This window comes from Mustela putorius, unplaced genomic scaffold (assembly GCF_011764305.1).
Source record: "Mustela putorius furo isolate JIRA1106 unplaced genomic scaffold, ASM1176430v1.1 tig00003858_pilon_pilon_pilon, whole genome shotgun sequence".
In the NCBI taxonomy this organism is placed as follows: domain Eukaryota; kingdom Metazoa; phylum Chordata; class Mammalia; order Carnivora; family Mustelidae; genus Mustela; species Mustela putorius.
Genome location: NW_025422010.1, coordinates 8,987,228 through 9,008,961, shown reverse-complemented (window position 1 = coordinate 9,008,961; position 21,734 = coordinate 8,987,228). Strand labels below are relative to the sequence as shown.

The following is a 21,734-nucleotide window of genomic DNA, read 5'->3' as shown; positions in this document are numbered from 1 at the left end:
TAAATGGAATTGTTTTCTTAGTTTCTCTTTCTGCTATATCATTATTAGTGTATAGAAATGCAACAGATTTCTATATATTAATTTTGTATCCTGTAGTAAATATTTATTTTTAAATCCTTATTGACAAATACGATTTTCCATCTTTTCCTTTTAAAATACTGATAGTATTTAAGAAAACTAGGCATATTATTTAGATAAATTATGGTCTCCACCAAATCCAATTTTTGCATTGATTTAATACATATGCCAGAATCGATATGTCAAGAGATATAAGCTTTTTTTAATTTGGTTTTATTTTGCTAAAATTGTTTGATTGGCTCAAATGTTTATAATTGTTACCCAGCAAGTACTTAAGGACACCCAACTCTAGAGTCATATATGCCTAATTTTCTTCAAGGATAGTCATTAAATATCTTTTACTTTCAGCCCACCGTAATCTATTACATATATCAAATATGAGTCATAGCATAATATTCAGAAATAGTTTCTTTCATTCTCTCTCTTTTTTTTTTTTTTTGGATTTTATTTAATATTTGAGAGACAGACAGACATAGCACAAGCAGGGGGAGAGGCAGAGGGTGAGACATAAGCAGACTCCCTGCTGAGCTCTGAGCCTGGAGTGGGACTTAATTCTAGGAGCTGGCAATCATGACCTGAGTGAAAGGCATACACTTAATCATCTGAGCCACCCAGGCATCCCATTCAGGAGCAATTTCAATTACCAAAACAATTTGCAATTCCCAAAACTGTTATGTTGTTGTTGTTTTTCCACAAAAAGCTCTGTTAGGCAATTGTTTTTTAATTGAGGTGATTTTTTTTTTCCAAAAAGGAATACTCCTCACTTAACTCAGGTATATCTTTGAGAAACCGAATAGCTATACCTTTATTCCAAATTAACCTTTTTTTAAAAAAATTCTCTTTTGTGATACCCATTGGATCTTATTCTTAGAAATGATAATTGACCCCATGTTTCTTAAAGTAAATTGCTTGTTATTTACAAGTCCCTTAGGTTGTCATAAAAATAGTTTTGGGGGGTACCTGGGTGGCTCAGGTTGTGATCCCAGGGTTCTGGGATAGAGCCCCCCACTAGGCTCCCTGCTCTATGGGGAGTCCACTTCTCCCTCTCTATCTGCAGCTCCCCCTGTTTGTGTGCATGTGCTCTCTCTCTCTTTCTCTGTCAAATAAGTAAATAAAACCTTTACAAAAAAAATAGTTTCGGGAATTGCATTATGAAGTTATTTTGCTTTTTTATTTGTATGTGAGCCCCAGCCAAAACAAGGGTCCTGAATTGAAAGGATTTTTTAAAATTACTCTTGTACATTAGTTCCTCTTCTATATCCAAGAAAGAACTTTGAGTTTGTTTATTGTATATGTCCTATATATCTCCTGCCTTTTAAAACGACATTTTAAAAGGGGATCTTGCCCCAGTACTATGAGCACACTTTGCACTCAGATCTTGATATCTGATGTGATCTTTCTCACATCATTCTCTAATAAAAGGAGCCAGGCTTCTTAGAAGAACAGCTGGTTCTAACACTGAGGCAGGAAATATAGAAGATAAACCTGGAACATGTTAAAGTGCCAAAAGGTAAGGAAGTGCTAAAAACAACAACAGCAACAAACTCATATTGGTGTGTGTGTGTCAGCTTTACACAGAACCAACTGAAAGAGCTCCTGGTGGCAAAAGCTGGAAAAAACAACCAACAGAATAAAGTAGTAATGGATTATAACCAAGAGTATAAAATAGATATTCACGAATCTATATTGATATAAATAATTGATTAAATAAGTTAACTAGTAGAAGAAAAGAGACAGATCACGAAGACAGAATTCAAATAAACTATGTAGATATTCTGCCCTCAAGGAGGGGGAGCATAACTGCTGGTGCAGGTGTGGGCTACTCATAGTGACTTCCCTCTGGGAAGGTGGGAAGAGAGTGACTTTGCAGTGGAGAAATCTGACATACACTATTTCAGCCAGATGATTAAGGTCAATATAAGCAGTCATAAGTCTTGCTGGCAGTGTGTACCTTCGATCCGATTTGATGAAAATAGCACTTTATCTCTATGATCTTCCTCCCAGTAACCTATAACCTGAATCTTATTGTGAGAAAAACATCACACATATTCTAAAAGCAGTGCATCCTATGAAATACCTGACTAGTACTACTCAAAACTGTCAAAGCCATCAAAAATAGGAAAACTGAAAAACTGCCACAGCCATGAAAAGCCTAAAGAGATATGATGGCTAAATTTAGTGTGGCATCCTAAATGGGATCTTGGAACAGGACAAGGATATTAGGTAAATACTATAGAAATCTGAGTTATGTATGTATATTATTTAATAATATGTATCAATATGAGTCCCTTAATTATAAGAAATGTACCATATTATATAAGATGTTAAGCCTCTGCCTTCGTCCTGGGATCGAGTCCCACGTCGGGCTCTCTGCTCAGCAGGGAGCCTGCTTCCTCCTCTCTCTGCCTGCCTCTCTGCCTGCTTGTGATCTGTCTCTGTCAAAGAAATAAATAAAATCTTAAAAAAAAAAAAAAGTCTTAAGAAATAAGCTGTAGAGAGAGGTACCTGACTGGCTAAGTTGCTTAAACATCTGACTCTTGATTTTAGCTCAGATCCTTATCTCAGGGTCTTGGGATGGAGCCCTGCTCCAGGCTCTGCACTTAGTGGGGAGTCTGCTTGAGCTTCTCTCCCTCTCCCTCTGCTCCTCTTCCCCTCCTGGCTCATAAGCTCTCTCTCTCTCTCTCAAACAAATAAATAAATAAATAAAATACTTTTTCTTTTTCTTTTTTTTTTTTAAAGTAGGTTATAGGGGCGACTGGCAACTCAGTCAGTTAAGCATCTGCCTTTGGCTCAGGTTGTAATCTCAGGGTCCTGGGATCAAGGCCTGTCTTGGGTTCCCTGCTCAGCAGGGAGCTTGCTTCTCTGTCTCCCTCTGCTGCTCCCCCTGCTGACGCTCTTTAGCATGCATTGTCTCCTCTTTGTCAAACAAATAAGATCTTTTTCAAAAATAGGTTATAGAGGGAAAAAAGGTTTAGAGGAAATAAACTTTTAAAATAAATAAATAAAAATAAATCAATTAATAATAATAAAATAATTAATAAAAATAATAAATAAAATAGCATGGACAATATAATCCTATATAACAGAAATTTTATCCATGTATCTAATTGTCAAAATAAAGAGACTTATTTAAAAGAAACTTTCTTAGGATTTTTATGTTGGAAGTACACTTAATTTATAGATACATTTTTGGAGTGCTGATACAGTTTTAGTATTGAATTCTTCTACCCATAAGCATGGTGTTGCTTACTATTTAATGTCTATATGTCTTTAATATCTTTCAATAGCGATTTACCATTATCAAAACAAAAAAATTAAGTTTAAAATGTTAATCCATTCATTAAACAAAGGATAGTAGTTTTGTTTATACTGTAAAATTTGGGAAGATCAGATGAGATTCTGCTATTGAATGGATTAGTTATAGACATTTGTAACTTGATGCTTCTTTAGTTCAAGATGTCTTAATTCTTAGGCCGGGCATTCCATATCTACTAGATGACTTCCTAAAGAATTTTGTCTAGTGAAGCACTTTTTAATTCTTTAAAATGTCAGTGTACAGTATCTGGCTTTCAGGTCCCTGCTCTGTCACCTAATACATTATATGGCTTTTTGTATGTTACACATTATATGTTACTCAGCTTCTTGTAAAGATGAAGGCAAAGATAGTATCATTCTAAAATCGTATAACACAGTAGCTTTCATTTGTAGCTATTACAATTATCACTCTTAAGTTAGTAAACGATATTGGATTTAATAGTTATTTACAACTACTAATTTTTTATGATCTCTATAAAAATAATTGGGCTTGGGCACAAAGCTGTATTCTGTGAACTCTGAATTTTCTCTTGGATTTAGCCAGACCATCCATCTAAGAACTAGACTCTATTGTTAAAGCCCTTTTTAAAACTGCCTCTGCACTACTGTACTTGGCATTGTGCATTGAGTCTGCCTTGAGAGCATTGTATTGCTATGACAACTCCTGAGAGGACAGATGGTGGTGGGATTTTTATGTTTATGAAAACAGGGCATGGGTTTTAAAAGATTAAGGAAAGCTTCTCTAGACAATGACATGTCCCCATTTCTCAGTTTCAGTCATTACTTATCTCACCAATGTTGTTTTTTGTATCACTATATCTTCTGCATAGCATCAGATAAATTGTTTCCTTTTTTTGTTTTAATAATCTGTAGTTTTGAAAACAATAGGAGTTTGTTTGCAGGAAAAGATAATTATAGTATTAACTAAGTATTGGTTCTTTTTAAAACTATACCTACCCATGGGGATTCTCATTTACTTTCTGTATTCATGCTGAGGAAACTAAGAGATGAGAACTTCCAACCATTCTGATTTCCCTCTCAAAATGAGGTCTATTTGGTCATATGCTCTGAATCCCATTGCTCTTTCTGGATAACGGTAGGGCACATTCTGCCTTAGAGATCTAGCTACAATTGCCACAGTCTCTTTCCATCTGTTCTTCTAACGCAGCAGTTCCCAAACTTTTTTTTTTTTTAATCTCAGAACTCCTTTATACTCTGAAAAATTCAATCTTTTTTTAATTTCATTTTTTATTGTTAATACCCTGCTTACTTTAAAAACATATTTCAGATAGCTTTCAATACAGAAAAGACACTCCCCAAATGAAACACTCTGAAACAAAAGAAAAAATATGACTCAGAGGATGAAAACCAGAAGCTAATTACAGCAGAAACCTAAGCTGAGGGATACTTAATTTTTTTATTCCTTTTTAAAAATTTTTTAAATTTTGTAATAAACATATAATGTATTATTAGCCCCAGGGGTACAGGTCTATGAATCTCTAGGTTTACACACTTCACAGCACTCACCATAGCACATACCCTCCCCAATGTCCATAACCCCACACCCCCTCCCTACCCCCTCTTTCCCCGGCCACCCTCAGTTTGTTTTGTGAGATTAAGAGTCCCTTATGGTTTGTCTCCCTCCCAATCCCATCTTGTTTCATTTATTCTTTTCCTACCCCCCAAACCCCCCACATTGCATCTCCACTTCCTTATATCAAGGAGATCATATGTTAGCTGTCTTTCTCCGATTGACTTTTTTCGCTAAACATAATACCCTCTAGTTCCATCCACGTTGTCACAAATGGCAAGATTTCATTTCTTTTGATGGCTGCATAGTATTCCATTGTATATATATATACCACAGTTTCTTTATCCATTCATCTGTTGATGGACATCTAGGTTCTTTCCATAGTTTGGCTATTGTGGACATTGCTGCTATAAACGTTTGGGTGCACGTGCCCCTTCGGATCTTTAGGGTAAATACCCCATAGTGCAATTGCTGGGTCATAAGGTAGCTCTATTTTCAACTTTTTGAGGAATCGCCATGCTGTTTTCCAGAGTGGCAGCACCAGCTTGCATTCCCACCAACAGTGTAGGAGGATTCCCCTTTCTCCACATCCTTGCCAGCATCTTTCATTTCCTGACTTGTTAATTTTAGCCATTCTAACTGATGTGAGGTGGTATCTCATTGTGGTTTTGATTTCTATTTCCCTGATGCTGAGTGATATGGAGCACTTTTTCATGTGTCTGTTGGCCATCTGGATGTCTTCTTTGCAGAAATGTCTGTTCATGTCCTCTGCCCATTTCTTGATTGGATTATTTGTTCTTTGGGTGTTGAGTTTGATAAGCTCTTTATAGATTTTGGATATTAGCCCTTTATTTGATATGTCGTTTGCAAATATCTTCTCCCATTCTGTCAGTTGTATTTTGGTTTTGTTAACTGTTTCCTTGGCTGTGCAAAAGCTTTTGATCTTGATGAAGTCCCAATAGTTAATGAAAAATTTAATCTTTAGTCATCTCTTGCTCTGGTTGAAATTATAAAGAAAATCCAACCTCACACAACTATGAATTGGTAGAAAAAAAGTAGCTTAATAGCTTTTCCAGGGGCACCTGGGTGGCTCAGTGGGTTAAGCCTCCACCTTCGGCTCAAGTCATGATCTCAGGGTCCTGGGATCGAGCCCCACGTCGGACTCTCTGCTCAGCGGGGAGCCTGCTTCCCCTCGCTCTCTGCCTGCCTCTCTGCCTACTTGTAATCTCTCTCTCTGTCAAATAAATAAGTAAAATCTTTTTTAAAAATAGCTTTTCTAGATAATTGTGTATATTCTTCTTTGATTCTACACCAAAACTGGACAAGTGGTAATTTCCTGTCTCATGAACAGCTGTATGATTTGATACCCTGCCCCCTCTCTCATTCTGAAGTTCCAAATAAATTAGATTAAAAAAAAAAATTGGAGAATTCTCTCTAGAGAAATTGAAGGAGTTACCAGAAAGGACTAGAAGCACTGGTGTGTTGTAATGGCTATATTTTAGAAGAATTTGAGAAAATATATCTGAATTATCAAGAGCAAGAAAGCATTTGCAAATTTAGAAATTGATTAGAGGGCGCCTGGGTGGTTCAGTTGGTTAGGCAGCAGCTGCCTTCCAGTCAGGTCATGATTCTGGAGTTCTGGGATCAGTCCCGCATCAGGCTTCTTGCTCTGTAGGGAGCCTGCCTCTCCCTCTGACCCTCCCCCATCTCATGCTCCCTCTCACTCTCTCTTTCTCTCTCAAATAAATAGAATCTTTAACAATAAATAAAAATTTGTTTAGAGAAGTTTTCAGTTAAGAGAGGTTGAAAACAATACTGGAATGTCATAGAAATATAGAGCAAATTGACAGAAAATGACAGGAGAAGTGCCTGGGTAGCTTGGCTGGTTAAGCATCTGCCTTTGGCTCACGTCCTGATTCTGGGATCCTGGGATTGAACCCCACATCAGGCTTCCTGTTTTGTGGGGAGCCTGCTTCTCCCTCTGTCTCTGCTGTTCCCTCTGCTTGTGTTCTCTCTCTCACTCATTCTCTCAAATAAAATATTTTTCTATCTTTATTTTTGTTTTTCAACATTTCCTTAGCGATTCGGGGTCTCTTCTGATTCCATACAAATTTTAGGATTATTTGCTCCAGCTCTTTGAAGAATACCGGTGGAATTTTGATCGGAATGGCATTAAAAGTATATATTGCTCTAGGCAGTATAGACATTTTAACAATGTTTATTCTTCCGATCCAAGAGCATAGAATGGTCTTCCATCTTTTTGTGTCTTCTTCAATTTCTTTCATGAGTGTTCTGTAGTTCCTCGAGTACAGATCCTTTACCTCTTTGGTTAGGTTTATCCCCAGGTATCTTATGGTTCTTGGTGCTATAGTAAATGGAATCGATTCTCTAATTTCCCTTTCTGTATTTTCATTGTTAGTGTATAAGAAAGCTCCTGATTTCTGCACATTGACTTTGTATCCTGCCACGTTGCTGAATTGCTGTATGAGTTCTAGTAGTTTGGGGGTGGAGTCTTATGGGTTTTCCATATAAAGAATCATGTCATCTGCGAAGAGAGGGAGTTAAAAAATATATTTTTTTTTCTAAAAAGGAAAAAGAAAATATAACAGGAAAAATAGATACTCCAGGAAAGAATAAAAAATAGGAGGGAGGAACTTGTCAAAGTAATAATAGAAGAAAACTTTCCAAAGCTGAGAAGAAAAAAAACATGTATCCTTAGGCTGAAGAATCTACAGAATGCGAGCAAGATTAATAAAAAAGACCTACATCTAGACACAGCCTCAACAATTTTACTACTTCCAAGTCATAATACTCTGAAAGATCTCAGAAATAACTAGAATTTATGTACAAGAAATAAGAATTACACTATTGGGGCACGTGGCTGGCTCAGTCTGTAGAGCATATGACTTTTGATCTCAGGATCATGAGTTCAAGCCCCACATTGGGTGTGGAGCATACTTAAAAAAATAAAATAAATTTGGGTGCCTGGGTGGTCAGTGGGTTAAGCCTCCGTCTTCGGCTCAGATCATGATCTCAAGGTCCTGGGATTGAGCCCTGCATTGGGCTCTCAGCTCAGCAGGGGGCCTGCTTCCCCCTCTCTCTGCCTGCCTCTCTACCTACTTGTGATCTCTCTCTCTCTGTCTAATAAATAAATAAAATCTTTTTAAAAAAAAGTAAAATAAAATAAATCATGAAAAAAAAACCTGAGTTTAAAAAAGAAGAGTCACACTGCCATCAGACTTCTCATCACTGTCCCTGGACCAGTGCCTCAAGTGCACAGTTGGAAAATTACTTTGAACTGACAAATTATTGATCAAGACTATTAATGTAAAATTAAAAGCATTTTCAACAGCAAAAACTCAAAGTTACTTCTCACACACCAGATTTGATATGATATCAAGCAAACTAAGACAGAAGACCAAGAAAGAGAATATGGGTTGAGTGAAATAGCTTTAGCCAGAAGTTGATTTAAGGTCAGTTGTAAGCTGATAACTACATTGAAGACCGTTCTGTGATCAGTCAGGTGTGTGGCCTCAGAGGAGGCACAAGAAAGCCTCAAGGAACAAAGTTTATTATAAATCACAGGTCTCAGAAAGGGAGCCAGTCACTGCCTACTGGCAGGATCATGAAGAAGCACCAGGTTTTGGTCAAATGGCAAAAAGACAGGAGCAAGAGGAAAATCTGGGCCAGGATCTTCAGTGGGCTTCTACAGGAAAATCAAAGCAGGACAGAGCAAGCAGTTTCGGTGTGGCTAGTTTGAATCATTCCACGGGCCTCCCGGCTCTGCAGGTGGTCTCCAGTTGCTTCATTCTGGGCCTGGCAGGCCTGGCGTGGTTAAAAGCACAGGCCTCCTGGGTTGCTTGGGCTGGTGGAGGAAGTGTGGCCCAGGACTGGTCAGTTTGCATATACTAGGCCTACTGCTGGCTGAGCCCTTTGCTGGTTCCAGGAATTAACCACTCCAGGAAGCAGTCTCTCCCCAGCCAGAAGCTGAAACATCGTGAAATTAAGTTAAAATTAATCAAAAATTAATTTAAACAGTTAATTAAAAACATAAATAATACAGAGACTTAAGAGGATGCTAGCCTGCCTGGCAGTAAGTGAGGGCCCTGAGAAGTATCTCTCTCAAAGAAAATGAGTTCCATAGGGTATCAGCAGAATAATTTTTCAAGATTTCTTATAAGCTTGTTATTTGTGGTATAAACACACACACACACTCTCACTCTCTCTCTCTCTCTCTCTCTCTCTCCAAGAAAATTCCAAGCATAGGAATAACAAGAAAATATAAAAATTCAACAAGAAAATTAGTCCTAGGAATTAAATATGGCAGTTGGTTTGCTGTTATGAAAGTGTTCACTTATAAAGAGAAACAGAATAGCATGGTGAATTCTTATATACCCATCACTGGATTGAACAGTTATAGAAAATATGGGGTGCCTGGGTGGCTGGGGTCATGGTCCCAGGGTCCTGGGATCGAGTCCCACATCATGCTCTCTGCTCAGTGGGGAACCTGCTTCCCTTCCTCTCTCTCTGCCTGCCTCTCTGCCTACTTTTGATCTCTGTCTGTCAAATCAATGAATAAAAATCTTTTTAAACAAATGCCACAATTGTTTCATCTATCCTTTCTCCCACTTTTTTCTGACTTGGCTTAGAAATATTTAAAAGCAAATTATAGACAATAAATAATATTTACCCCTGCATCCTTCAGTTTTAATCTCTAAAAGAAAATAAAGATATTTACTTTTTAAATAATAATCCCATTAGGAAACCTACAAAATTAACAATAATTTCTTGGTACAATCTGACATTCCAGTTCATAATCAGGTTTCTCAATTTGTCTCAAAAATGTATTTGTATAGTTGATATGTTCAAATTGATCCAAACAAGGTCCTTGCATGGTATCTGGTAGTGTGTGTGTGTGTTGTTTTTTTTTTTCTCATGCCATTTGACATACTGAAGAAACAGTTTGCCTGTAGAATATCCCACATTCAGGATTTGACTTGTTTAACTTGTTCCTCTGTCTTTCTGTATTTCTAGTAATTTGAAGCTAGTTGTTAAAGTTTGATTGGATTCAGGTTTTATATTTTTTGGCAAGAAGACCTAATAGGTAATGCTGTATGAAATAGGTGATTTTCAATATTTTATGAAGTTTATGGAAAAGTTCATTTTATCTTAAAATTAGAAATATTTTCCTCTGCTAATATGGCATTGGGCAAGGAAATTCTATCATACTGTTTTTCAGTGAACAGTATTCATGGGGACATGTTAAGGTAAACTGCTGTTTCCTGGTTTTCAACTTTTAGAATCAGTGTATGGTAAGACGAGATGTTTTCATTGTATTTAGGCAACAGAACATAGTTATTAAGTTTGTCAACATGAGTTAGGAGAAGTTGGGTGGGGAAAGTGGGAAAGGCACCTGCATCCTTATCTGCAAATGAGGGAATTAAGAAATGTGGAATAAAAATCAGAAGTTTAAGTACATTTAAGATCACAAAGGAAATAAATTATGGTATTAGAATAATACAATTATTAGAAATATTGGGAGAGGGTTAATGTAAATGAACTTTAATCCTCATCTCTTATGTAAGAGGATTAATAGATAAGATCTAAAGATGTTTTTATTGCTTTTGGTAAATTCATCATTTTTATTTAAATGCTCATGGAGGTAACCACCAGAGAAACTTAAGAAAGACTTTTAAAGTGGCTGTGTCTGGAGAGTGGAGTTGAGGGTGGAAGGAACGGAAAGGAATTTTTCTTTTGATTGTACATTTTTCTGGACTCTTTGTTGCTGTTTAACCATGCACATTCACTAAGGAAAGTAATACCTTTTCTCCCCTTAGTCTTAATTTCTACCCTAAAATGTGGTTTCAACAAGTAAAGTCTACTTTAATGTAACCTTAGTTTTCAAATGTATGATGACAACAGGTCAGATATATGAAAGAATTAAGCACACATCAGAAAAACAAGTTCTGTGCACTTCAAGGATTTGAAATGCTTGTCTTTCAGTTCTTGCCATTGGTTTCCTGCTTTGGGGCCCCTCTGTCATGTGTGGAGCCAGTGTCTTTAACATTTTAGTATAATTAATTTTTAAATTTCAGCGTAGTGACAGCATGGCGCAAAGTAGCAAACTGCCTAAGAAAATGATCCTGGAAAGAAATGAGAGCTCCAAAAATAACCTCCCTAGTCAACTAAAGAAAAGCTGACAATGGTGAACTTCGAGAGGATGACAGATGCTTCCCAAAGAAGTTTAACTAATTGTTTTAAAGTCTGAGTAGTTAGTAACTCTCTACTCAGAAACTGATCCATTGTACATAATGAATATAGACAAATGAAGAATTTATGGAAATTACAGAATGTTGCTTTTTCTGAGTGGGAGAAATCCCATGTATCATTGGAAGATCCTTATTCGTAACTCACCATGCTTGGAAGAATGCAGAATTTGAAGAGTGCTTCAGGCAAGAGATGGAGGGTCAAAATCCACATTGCCCAAGAGTCTCTAATGATGATCTCTCTGAATGCAATCCTAGTTGAAAAAGAGAAAGATATATGAAAACTTTAAAACAATACCATGGAAAAATATTACCTAGCAAGCATTTACTTCATTTTAATTCAGGGTATTCAGATTTAAATTTAAGTTACAATAATAACTTGGGTCTTTGGTCCAAGTTAACTGCACAAAACTCCCCCCGCAAAACTTGTTTTTAATGTAATTTAATCTCTGGTAATGAGCCGTGAGGTTTCTTTGAAGTTTCAGTAGATGTTATGTTAGCTCTTCTGTTGAACTCTGTTGTTTGCTTTTTCATCTCAGGTTACTAATTTTCATTCATTATAAAGTCTAGCACAAGAATATATTACGTGTATTTGTATAATTCCTGTATTCTAAGTGTTACTGACTTTTCAGTGCCACCTAATGATTACTTATAGAATATGGCTATTAAAATGAGCAGTGGATATGAAATCAGAGTGAATCATAAGCTTGGCTCTAATCCTAGATTATGTAACAGTGGACAAATCATTTAATTTATCTGGGCCTATTTCCTCTTTTATGAATAAAGGAGTCCAATTTGACCCTTTATTCCATGATTCTGTTTCATAGTCAAAGTGAAAGTTCATACATAATGAAAGATTTTATGAAAAGTATGTACAAACTTATCCTCATATCTTGCCACATTCCTTATACTAATAAAGGTCATGTGGAAAACATGAGATGATTTTTCCTTTTGCCTAAATTTATAAAATGTCAGAATTTATAAATCTGGTTTAACTTTTCAATATTTTAGTTTGAGGAAAAAGATAAACTCCATATTAGGCCTAGTAAATACTAAACCAAAATGAAGTATAATTAAATTTTTAAAAGTATCATATCCACAAAAGAAAATCCAGAGGACTCTTGTCCTGTTATTATTGCTGCTAAAGAATGTACCCCAAAACACAGTGGCTTAAAACAATAATAATTTAATCAGCTCATGAACCTGTATTCTGGGTAGCTCCTTTCTGCTCCACACATCAGGTGGAATAGCCCAAAGATTGGGGCTGATTATTTTCTCAGCTCTCCCCTTTACAGCAAAACACCTCAAAAGAGTTTTCTGTTCTCACTATCTCTAATTCTCTTTGCCATTTTCCCTCTTTTTCTTTTTTAAAGATTTTATTTATTTATTTATTTATTTGAGAGAGAGACAGTGAGAGAGAGCACGAGCAAGGAGAAGGTCAGAGAAAGAAGCAAACTCCCCGTGGAGCTGGGAGCCCGATGCAGGACTCGATCCCGGGATCATGACCCGAGCCAAAGGCAGTCGTCCAACCAACTGAGCCACCCAGGTGTCCCTGCCATTTTCCCTCTTTACATTATTTTTTAAAATAATTCATTTTGAAATAACTTTCAAAATGTAGAGAAGATCTGCCAGAAGGGGGAAGACTCCTGTATCCCTTCACCCAGATGCTCCAGTTATTAACATTTTATCGAATTTGTTCTGTTGTTCATTACTCCTTCCTCTCCCTCCACACACACACACACCTCCCAAACATGTGTGATCATTCATCCTTTTTTGAACCTTTAGAAATCAAGCTTTATACATAATAGCCCATCACTCCTAAATGTTCCAGTCTGTATTTTCCAATGAGAACATTCTCTTACATAACTGGCATACACCCTCCAAATACAGAAGCCAGCATTGTCACAATACTGCCACCCAGTTCACAGACCTCATTCATATTTCACCAACTGTCTCAGCAGTATCTCTTGTGATATCTTTTCTGATCCAGGCTCCTGTCCATAATATGTGATGCATTTAGTTGTCATGTCTGTTCAGACTCATTCACTTTAAAACAGTACTGAGGTCTTTCCCTTGACAGTTTCAGTGAGTATAGACTTTACATCATGTAGGATGACCCTAAACCTTGATCCACCTGATGATGACTGATAACCATACTTAAGGTCAGACATTCTTGGCAACAATAGCACTGAAATGAAGTTATGCATTATGTGAAGTGATACACATCACTGGTCATGTTAACCTTGATTTCCTGATCACATTGACATCTGCCAGATTTTCTACATTAAAGTCACCATTAACCCTTTCGTAATTGGTCAGTATTCTGTAGAGAGTTTTCTATGAGTACTTTAATATGTTCCTCATCTTACCTCCACCCACCAGCTTTGGCATCCATTGACCGCTCCCATCTGAATGAAACACCTCTGTGATAGTTGTCAGGTGGTGATTTTCTATTCCCTTCATTCCTTCTACATTTACCAGTTGGTCCCTCTATTAAAAGGAGGAGCTTTTTCTTCATTTATTTATTTATATATTTTTAAATAACATAACTGTTGAACTCCTATTTTATTCCTATTTTATTTATGGGGGTGATCCATTGTTATCATTGTTTATTTTGACATTAAAGTTGTCTATTTGGCCAGTGGGAGCCCCTTCCGGTTGCTTCCTGTGTTTTTTGATACATCCCATCATTCACTGAGCATTTCCTTATTTTTAGACATGAACAGTATCCCAGGGTCATTTTGTACTTTCCCTGGCCCAGCCCTGGAATCAGTCTTTTCTCCAGATCTGGTTCCTCTTAGGATAGGTATTTAGAAAGCAACCTCTGGGCACTTGACGTGCTCTATGCTTCAGGGGCATCATCACTTCTAAGGGCCCTCGGCCAAAAAAAGTTAGGAAAATAGCTATATATAATGTTAGAAACAAGTTAATTTTAATATGTTAGAGCTTTGATTGTAAGGCATTAACTAAAAATATTGCATGATATTCCAATCAGTGAGAAAAATTAACTTTTATTTTCTTTGTTTCTCCTCACCTAGGTATGTGCAATCCTCGAAACTACAGTGACACACCTCCAACCTCAAAGAGCACTGTGGAAGAGCTTCATGAGCCAATCCCTTCTCTCTTCCGGGCACTCACAGAAGGAGACACACAGTTGAACTGGAACATTGTTTCCTTCCCTGTTGCAGAAGAACTCTCACATCATGAAAATCTGGTTTCATTTTTAGAAACTGTGAACCAGCCACACCATCAAAATGTGTCTGTTCCTAGCAATAATGTTCACGCACCTTATTCCAGTGACAAAGGTAACTACCCACAGTTGACTTCCCATCTTGCCCCATCATTTTCTGTGTGGTCTGTGAAACCTATATTACCTTTTAGAGCAGTTTTTGGCTTTGAGTTTGTCTAGTCTTAAATGAATTTTGGACTTTAATAACCCCAGTCCTTAAGTAGATAAGGAAGCATATCATGCATATTGTCACGACTCCTTCATAGCCTCAGTGATACAAGTTGTGATGGAACACAAATAACCTGGTTCTAATTTTGAGGTTTATTTGTGTTAGGCTTTAATTGTTCTTTCCATAAGATAGCAACAGCACTCCTTGCTTTTTTTTTTTTTTTGGCACTCCTTGCTTAATATGGCATTGCTCGTTGTCAGATAATGTTCAGAGTGTCCAGATGGTCACGTTTTTGTAATAGCATTAGTACTATAAATGATGCCAAGGTCATCAGCTAATTCTCGTTATGAGCAAGTTAGTATTCCAGACATCTAATTTCCAGGTGTAAACTAACTCCACTACTTTTGGAAGCTAAAGGGAAGAATGGCCTATATATCTTTGAGAAGCATATTAAAAAAGGCTTATTAGGGGGCACCTGGGTGGCTCAGTGGGTTAAAGGCTCTGCCTTTGGCTCAGGTCATGATCCCAGGGTCCTGGGATCAAGCTCCACATCAGGCTCTCTGCTCAGCGGGGAGCCTGCTTCCTCCTCTCTCTCTGCCTGCCTCTCTGCCTACTTGTGATCTCTGTCAAATAAATAAATAAATAAATCTTTTTTAAAAAAAAAGAATGCTTATTAGGATAAGTCACTCCTTAATTTTTGAATGTACAGGACATGTAACTTTTATAAAGTCTTTGATATATTCAAATAAAAGGCTCTGTACAATTTTACTGTGGAAAAATAATGCAATTATGAACATTGCAGTTATTTCTTAAAATATGAGATGAAATATACATAAATTATACATAAATAGATTTCATTTACTTATATGAGAGAGAGCAAGTGAGACGGAGAGCATGAGCAGGGACAGAGGGAGAGAGAAAAGCAGACTCCCTACTGAGCAGGGAATCCGATGTGGGGCTTGATCCCAGGACCCTGGGATTATGACCTGAACCAAAGGCAGACACTTAACTGACTGAGCGACCCGGGCACCCCTATTCTTTTTTAAATTGGCTTTTTGTTGTGCGCCTTATTACAATCCTGCCTATGTGAAATAGTGTGAACTTTGGACATCAGTAATAAAAGCAAAACAGCATTTGTTAATGATATTCAGATTAAGAATTCCTATTGTTTTTGGTTAAATTACTTAAAAGACAATTCTAGATTTTGGAAAATAACAAAAATACATGGAGTGTGCCTTATTCAGATATTGTACTACCATTTTCCCCACTAAAATGTAATCTATATAATAAATATTAAATAATAATTAATAAATTTTTTTCCAAATATTTAGTTTAATGAAATAATTACCAGGCAGCCACATTTCCTGGAAATACCAACTATCTTTCAAGGCAAAGTTAAAATTTTTCCCTTTGACACCTTCTCTAGGAACCCCTTGCTCCCAGATGGAATAAACTACCTCCTATTCCTGTAACTACCTTCTTCCCATATTTGTTTTTTGATTTGTCGTCTGTTTTTAACTTCTAGGTCTTTCATTTTCTACTTTGTTCCTTGGATTCTCTGATTACTCTTTGAGTCCTAGGGGTTATTATGCCATAGTAGGTATTAATACTTGTTGAATAAATAAATGAAAGAAATTTGGTAGATACTAATCACCTGAGATTCAAAGCCCCCCGCTCACTGCCAATCCCTCATTTGCTATGCTGGCCTCGCCATTTTCCCTTTTGACCTGATAACTCAGTAGCAGTTCTGCTGTTTCCTGATGCTAACCATTCACTGCAGTGGGTTTGCCTCCATTCCATTCCCCATAGCACTACACTGCTCTCCTTGTGACTTTCCTTATTTTGTTACTTGGCAACTTTGCTTTTAATTCTTCTTCCTAATACAAGTCCAGTTTTTTCCATTAAGCCTTTCTTTACCGTTCAGACCCCTGGTGACTGAACAGTTCTATAAATGGCTCTGTAAAATAACAGAGTTTAATCATACACTCCCTATTAATGGTTTTTATTGTCTTTTATTTATTTCATGTACCTTATCCTCCTAGCAGGGTCATTATATGGCATAAACGGCCAGGAGAACTAAATATTGAAACAAAATAGTTGTGTTGAAAGCAAGACTAAAAATTGCTACTGATAATAAGAGTATTTTTTAATAGCTAATGTTGAATTGTGCTAAGTGCTGCTAACCACTTTGCATCATTTGAATTAAGTTTGCTTTATCTTATTATTGTAAATTTTCAGTGTAACTTTAGAACAGTATTTTTTCTTTTTTTCTTTTCTTTTCTTTTTTTTTTTAAGAGGGAGAGGGAGCAAGAATGGTGAGGGGCAGAGAAAGGAGAGAGAGTTTTTTTTTTTTCTTTTTTGAGAGACAGAGAGAGAGTGAGAGAGAGAATATTTTTTTCTTTTTTTTTTTAATTTCTTTTCAGTGTTCCAGAATTCATTGTTTATGCACCACACCAGTGCTCCATGCAAAACATGCCCTCCATAATACCTACCACAGGCTCACCCAAGCCCCCACCCTCTCCCCTCCAAAACCATCAGGTTGTTTCTCAGAATCCACAGTGAGAGAGAGAATCTTAAGCAGGCTCCATGTCCAGCACAGAGCTGGACTGTGGGGCTTGATTTTATAAGCTGTAGTCAAGAGTTGGATACTCAACCAGTTGAGCCACCCAGGTGCCCCTAACACAGTATTTTTCAAACTCCTTTTAGTTGGAGAATTCGCTCCTCTAAGGAATTCTTATCAGAAATGCCCAATTTAAAAAAACACAGCTCTGAGGGTGCCTGGGTGGTTCAGTGGGTTAAAGCCTCTGCCTTTGACTGAGGTCATGATCCCAGGGTCCTGGGATTGAGCCCCGCATCGGGCTCTCTGCTTAGCAGGGAGCCTGCTCCCTCCTCTCTTTCTCTGCCTGCCTCTCTGCCTACTTGTGATCTCTGTCTGTCAAATAAATAAATAAAATCTTAAAAAAAAAAACACACACAGTTCTGAAGTGTAGCAAATTTTAAGCCCGATAATCTTAACTTTGAGATCAAAGTCTAGAATCTAAGGACGTCCCTCTGCCTTCTTCAGCTGGAGTGGGGGACTCTGACCTCCTTCTCAGTTTAATTAACAAATGTGATCTTTTTCCCTACACCTCATGCAGAGTAGCGGTAAGGGAACTAAGAATAACTATTGATATCTGCCAGATAATAAAGCATTTCCTGCTTTTCCTCTTTCTTGCTCTGAGCTCTTAATTTTTTGTTTTTCAGAACACATGTGTACTGTGGTTTATTTTGATGACTGCATGTCCATACATCAGTGTAAAATATCCTGTGAGTCCATGGGAGCATCCAAATATCGCTGGTTCCATAACGCCTGCTGTGAGTGCATTGGTCCAGAGTGCATCGACTATGGTAGTAAAACAGTCAAATGTATGAACTGCATGTTTTAAAGGAGAAGAATGCAAACCAAAGCATTTTAGTCAACAAGAACGATATAAAAAACTATTTGGTGAGGTTTACTGGTTGTACCAGGATGCCAGCAGGTTAAGGAAATATAAGAATTTGGACTGAGTTAAAGTATGACGAATGCATTAATGTGTTCAATTATAAGTATAACTGCTCTGGTTGGTTTTATAGCCCACTGGCAATAAGCTCTTTCCTCTCTATACATTTACAGCTTTGGTCGTATGAGAAGCAAGTACACAGAGAATTCCTTGTAAGATCTGAGGTCTCTAACATAAAGCCTGAGGTCTTTTTCTTCTAGCATTCCCAAAGCCTTTGGTTTTGAAAGTGTTCGAGGACCTTAACGTAAGTTATGGTTTCTTCATTAACTGCTCCTGAGATGCTGAGTTTTTCCAGTTGCACACTAGACATCATTCACTGTGCCTTGTCTCGTTTATCTCTTCTGTAAATAGGGTAGATACTCAAATATATCACCCGGAGAACTCCTGTAAAAATCACTGTCAAAAGCTTAATTTCAAATCTTGTAATGTTGGTTTTAGAAAGTAAATGCTTACTACATTTTACAGTTTAAAACTTTTACATAGTAGAATCCATCCTGCAATACACGTGCTGACAGAACTTTGGGGAAGATTCTCCTTCTACGCCCCCTGCCCAAAGTACTGGTGTAGGTACTGGCAAAGAATTTTCAACAGGAATTTCAAAGCACATCTATATCACTGCATTAAATATTCCACTAGGTAAATAATGAGAAAGCTACAGCATTTCTCTGACTTAAGTTACCAGCTTAAAGAGCACTAGGAGTGGGAAATGCCTGCCAAATCAGACTCTACTTAGAGCGCCAGAGAAGCAGCTTGGCCCGTTTACAGAGATGGCAAGACTGAAAGCAGAAGCGGTGCTGCTGGGGAGAGAGAATGAGCCCACTCAGCCTTAGCATGGGCAGGGCCATGTTCCCCAACGATGAATGATAGGAGGGGATAAAGAAGAAACTGATGGGTATGAGCAGGGAGGGTTGAAAATACTGACAATTCTTCCGGGAAACAAACCTTAAACTATTTGCATTAATTATTTTGTTATATTATAATCTTTAGGTTTCTGTCTGGATTGAATGTTCTTATTAAACAAGTAATCAATCGTACAGTGGGAAGTTAAGATTATGAAATGAACAAGAGATCTGTTCAAGATGATGTTAACTTCAAATACATTATAGATTATTTTGTTTTACATATTTCGATAATGATAAGCTTAAATACATGTACCCTTCATCATAATAAAATCCCAGTCATCAAGCATGAATCTAAAACATAAATATTTATATTACAGAGATTCATAACTTTACAAAATTATTAATTTCTTCAGTACCTTATGGAATTACAAGTAACATGTAGAAATATCTTTATATGTCTAAATATTTTAGTACATAGAAACAGATAAGCTTTTAGATACTTTGTATTCATTATATGAACAGTAGTTAGTTACAAGATCATATGTAATATCATGATTAGCATAAAATCTAAAGCCTTAGTACCTTTTCTGTTCTTTCAGACAACTCTAATGAATACAAGGTACTTTCCACAAACTTTTGGCCTTTTAAAAAATAGCTGAAATTTAGCTCTTGTATATTTTTTTAATAGGAAAACATTGGGATATCTTTTTCTGCCTTTTACCTAGAATGCCTCTGTTTAAAAGTGCCTTGAAGGCATTTTAGCTCCCCTTCCTCATTAATGCCTATAAAGCTAAAACTTTTCTTAAAAACTTTAAACTTAAAAAAAAAAGAGTTTTAAAAGAATCTGCATCCAGCTTCTTCATTTCCATTTTGCTATTCTTCAAAGTAATTTTATACCTATGAATAAAGAAATCTTTTTGTGTTAATGGATGGCATGTTTAATGTTGCCTTAAATATGTCAACAAATATTTTTTAACTGCATTTATCACCTTGATTAGGCTTTCATTATTAAATTCTTAAGTGTAGTATTTCTTCTGCCCCTATACTGGGAGGGTAATTTCTTGAGCCATGTTGTATTTGGCCTGGTTTTCCTTACATCTTTTTCCCCAATGGAAATTACCCCTAAATGTAATGATAATTTTTATATTCAATTTTGCATAGTTTTGGGGATTTATGATGAGGTTAAAAGATAGAGTTCACTTAAAAGATTCCATTTCCAGTTTATAATATATTTCAGGTTTTGTATAACAATGTTTTCAAATTAAAAATATAACATTTGACAAATCAGTACCCCCACTAAAATTTAGACCTTTTATTACCATTCTATGTACAATTCACTTATGTATTGAAGCTCTGGTAAAAAAAAAAAAAAAGAAAGAAAGAAAGAAATCTTTTTTTTAATTCAAAAATTAGGTTGTTAACTTTTTCTATAACTAGATTAAAAAAAAAAACTAAATCAGTAGGTATTATAAAAGCCATATGTAAAAGGTTCCTTCCTAGTTAGTTTTTTTGTCCCTCCCCAACCCACTAGCATCTAATTATTACAGAAATTGTACTCAAAATAGTGGCACCAAATCAAATGATAATTCAAGTAAAGTAAATCTTTGTTTACATAGAATGCTATAAAGAGAGGCTTTCATTTAAAAAAACTACTTCTAAAGATTCAGAAAACAAAATTGGTAAGATATTAGAATATTTGAACAATTATTTATAAAGGAGAGTAGCATCAAAGTAGAGGAAAGAAACTAAGACTTCTGAAAAATGAGGTAGATACAAATAAACCACTTATTCAAAAAATTTGTTTTTGTGAAAGCTTCTTTGAAGATTTTAAAAATCTATTCTACATTCCCCAGGGCCTTTGTTAATTGTGTTTCACGTGATCTACAACATACAAAATTATGTATTTTTTCCTTTGGTTGTCCCTATAAGCAAAAGAGTATTTTAATAAAAACTTGAAATGAGTGTGTCATGCTTTTTGTTAACTTCAGCATAGAAACACCAGAATAAGTTTGATATTTCTGTCTAATGAGGTTATAGTTTAAGGAAAGCATGTCCCCTTCTCTCTGGATGTCCCTGCAGATTGTGTTGAAACAAAGGCTCTTTAACAGTTTGTTCTCTGCTTTTTCATGTGCTTTATTCCAATAAGGGGGAAACTTTGAAATGACACACTTAACATTCTCCTTGTTCTGTAAGCCTCAGGAGAGCTATCTGATGGTTGGAAGGTCAAGGTAGGAAAATCACTCCTTGCTCTCCCATAGTGATAATAATAATATAAACATAACAGGGTTATGTTATTAGAATTGAGAGCCATAGGCTAGCCCCTTATGGTAGAATCAGTGTTATTTCACAGAATCTACATTCTGAAAGCACAATAGACAAGAGGATCTAGAGAGGGAAAAATTCAAGAGGACAGGTTGGCAGCCTCAGTGACTTAGTGGAATGAGAGAACTAAGGAATTTGGGAGGTAGAATTCATTTCAAGAAGGACTGCCCTGCTTCCCCCCTCCCTCTGCCTGCCGTGCTGCCTATTTGTCATCTCTCTGTCAAACAAATAAATAAAATCTTTAAAAAGAAGAAGAAGAAGGTCTGTACGTTTGATGAGGAAAGTTGTTCTTTTGCTGCAGGTGTCCAGTGGCAGTGAGCCACGGGGTACGGAGAAGCAGAGGGTCAATCCGGAGATGCAGAGTTGGGAGGGAGCATCCCAGCTAGAGAAATCAGCAGGCAGGCAGGCTCTGGTATGGCTGGCCCCACCTAGCACCCACACCT

The 21,734-nt window shown here is 36.7% G+C and overlaps 1 protein-coding gene across 4 annotated transcripts in view; it reads left to right on the top strand.

Annotated features, from left to right (window-relative positions):
* The window catches only part of TWSG1 (twisted gastrulation BMP signaling modulator 1), a 66,175-nt gene extending 45,244 nt beyond the window's left edge, over positions 1–20,931 (top strand). For all 4 annotated transcript variants that reach the window (XM_045065374.1, XM_004742710.3, XM_045065372.1 and 1 more), the window contains 2 exons: positions 14,229–14,495; positions 17,832–20,931. In XM_045065374.1, coding sequence (XP_044921309.1) covers positions 14,229–14,495; positions 17,832–18,013 — 449 coding nt within the window. In that variant the 3' untranslated portion in view covers positions 18,014–20,931. The remainder of the gene's footprint in view (positions 1–14,228; positions 14,496–17,831) is intronic.
* The last annotated feature ends 803 nt before the right edge of the window (positions 20,932–21,734 follow it).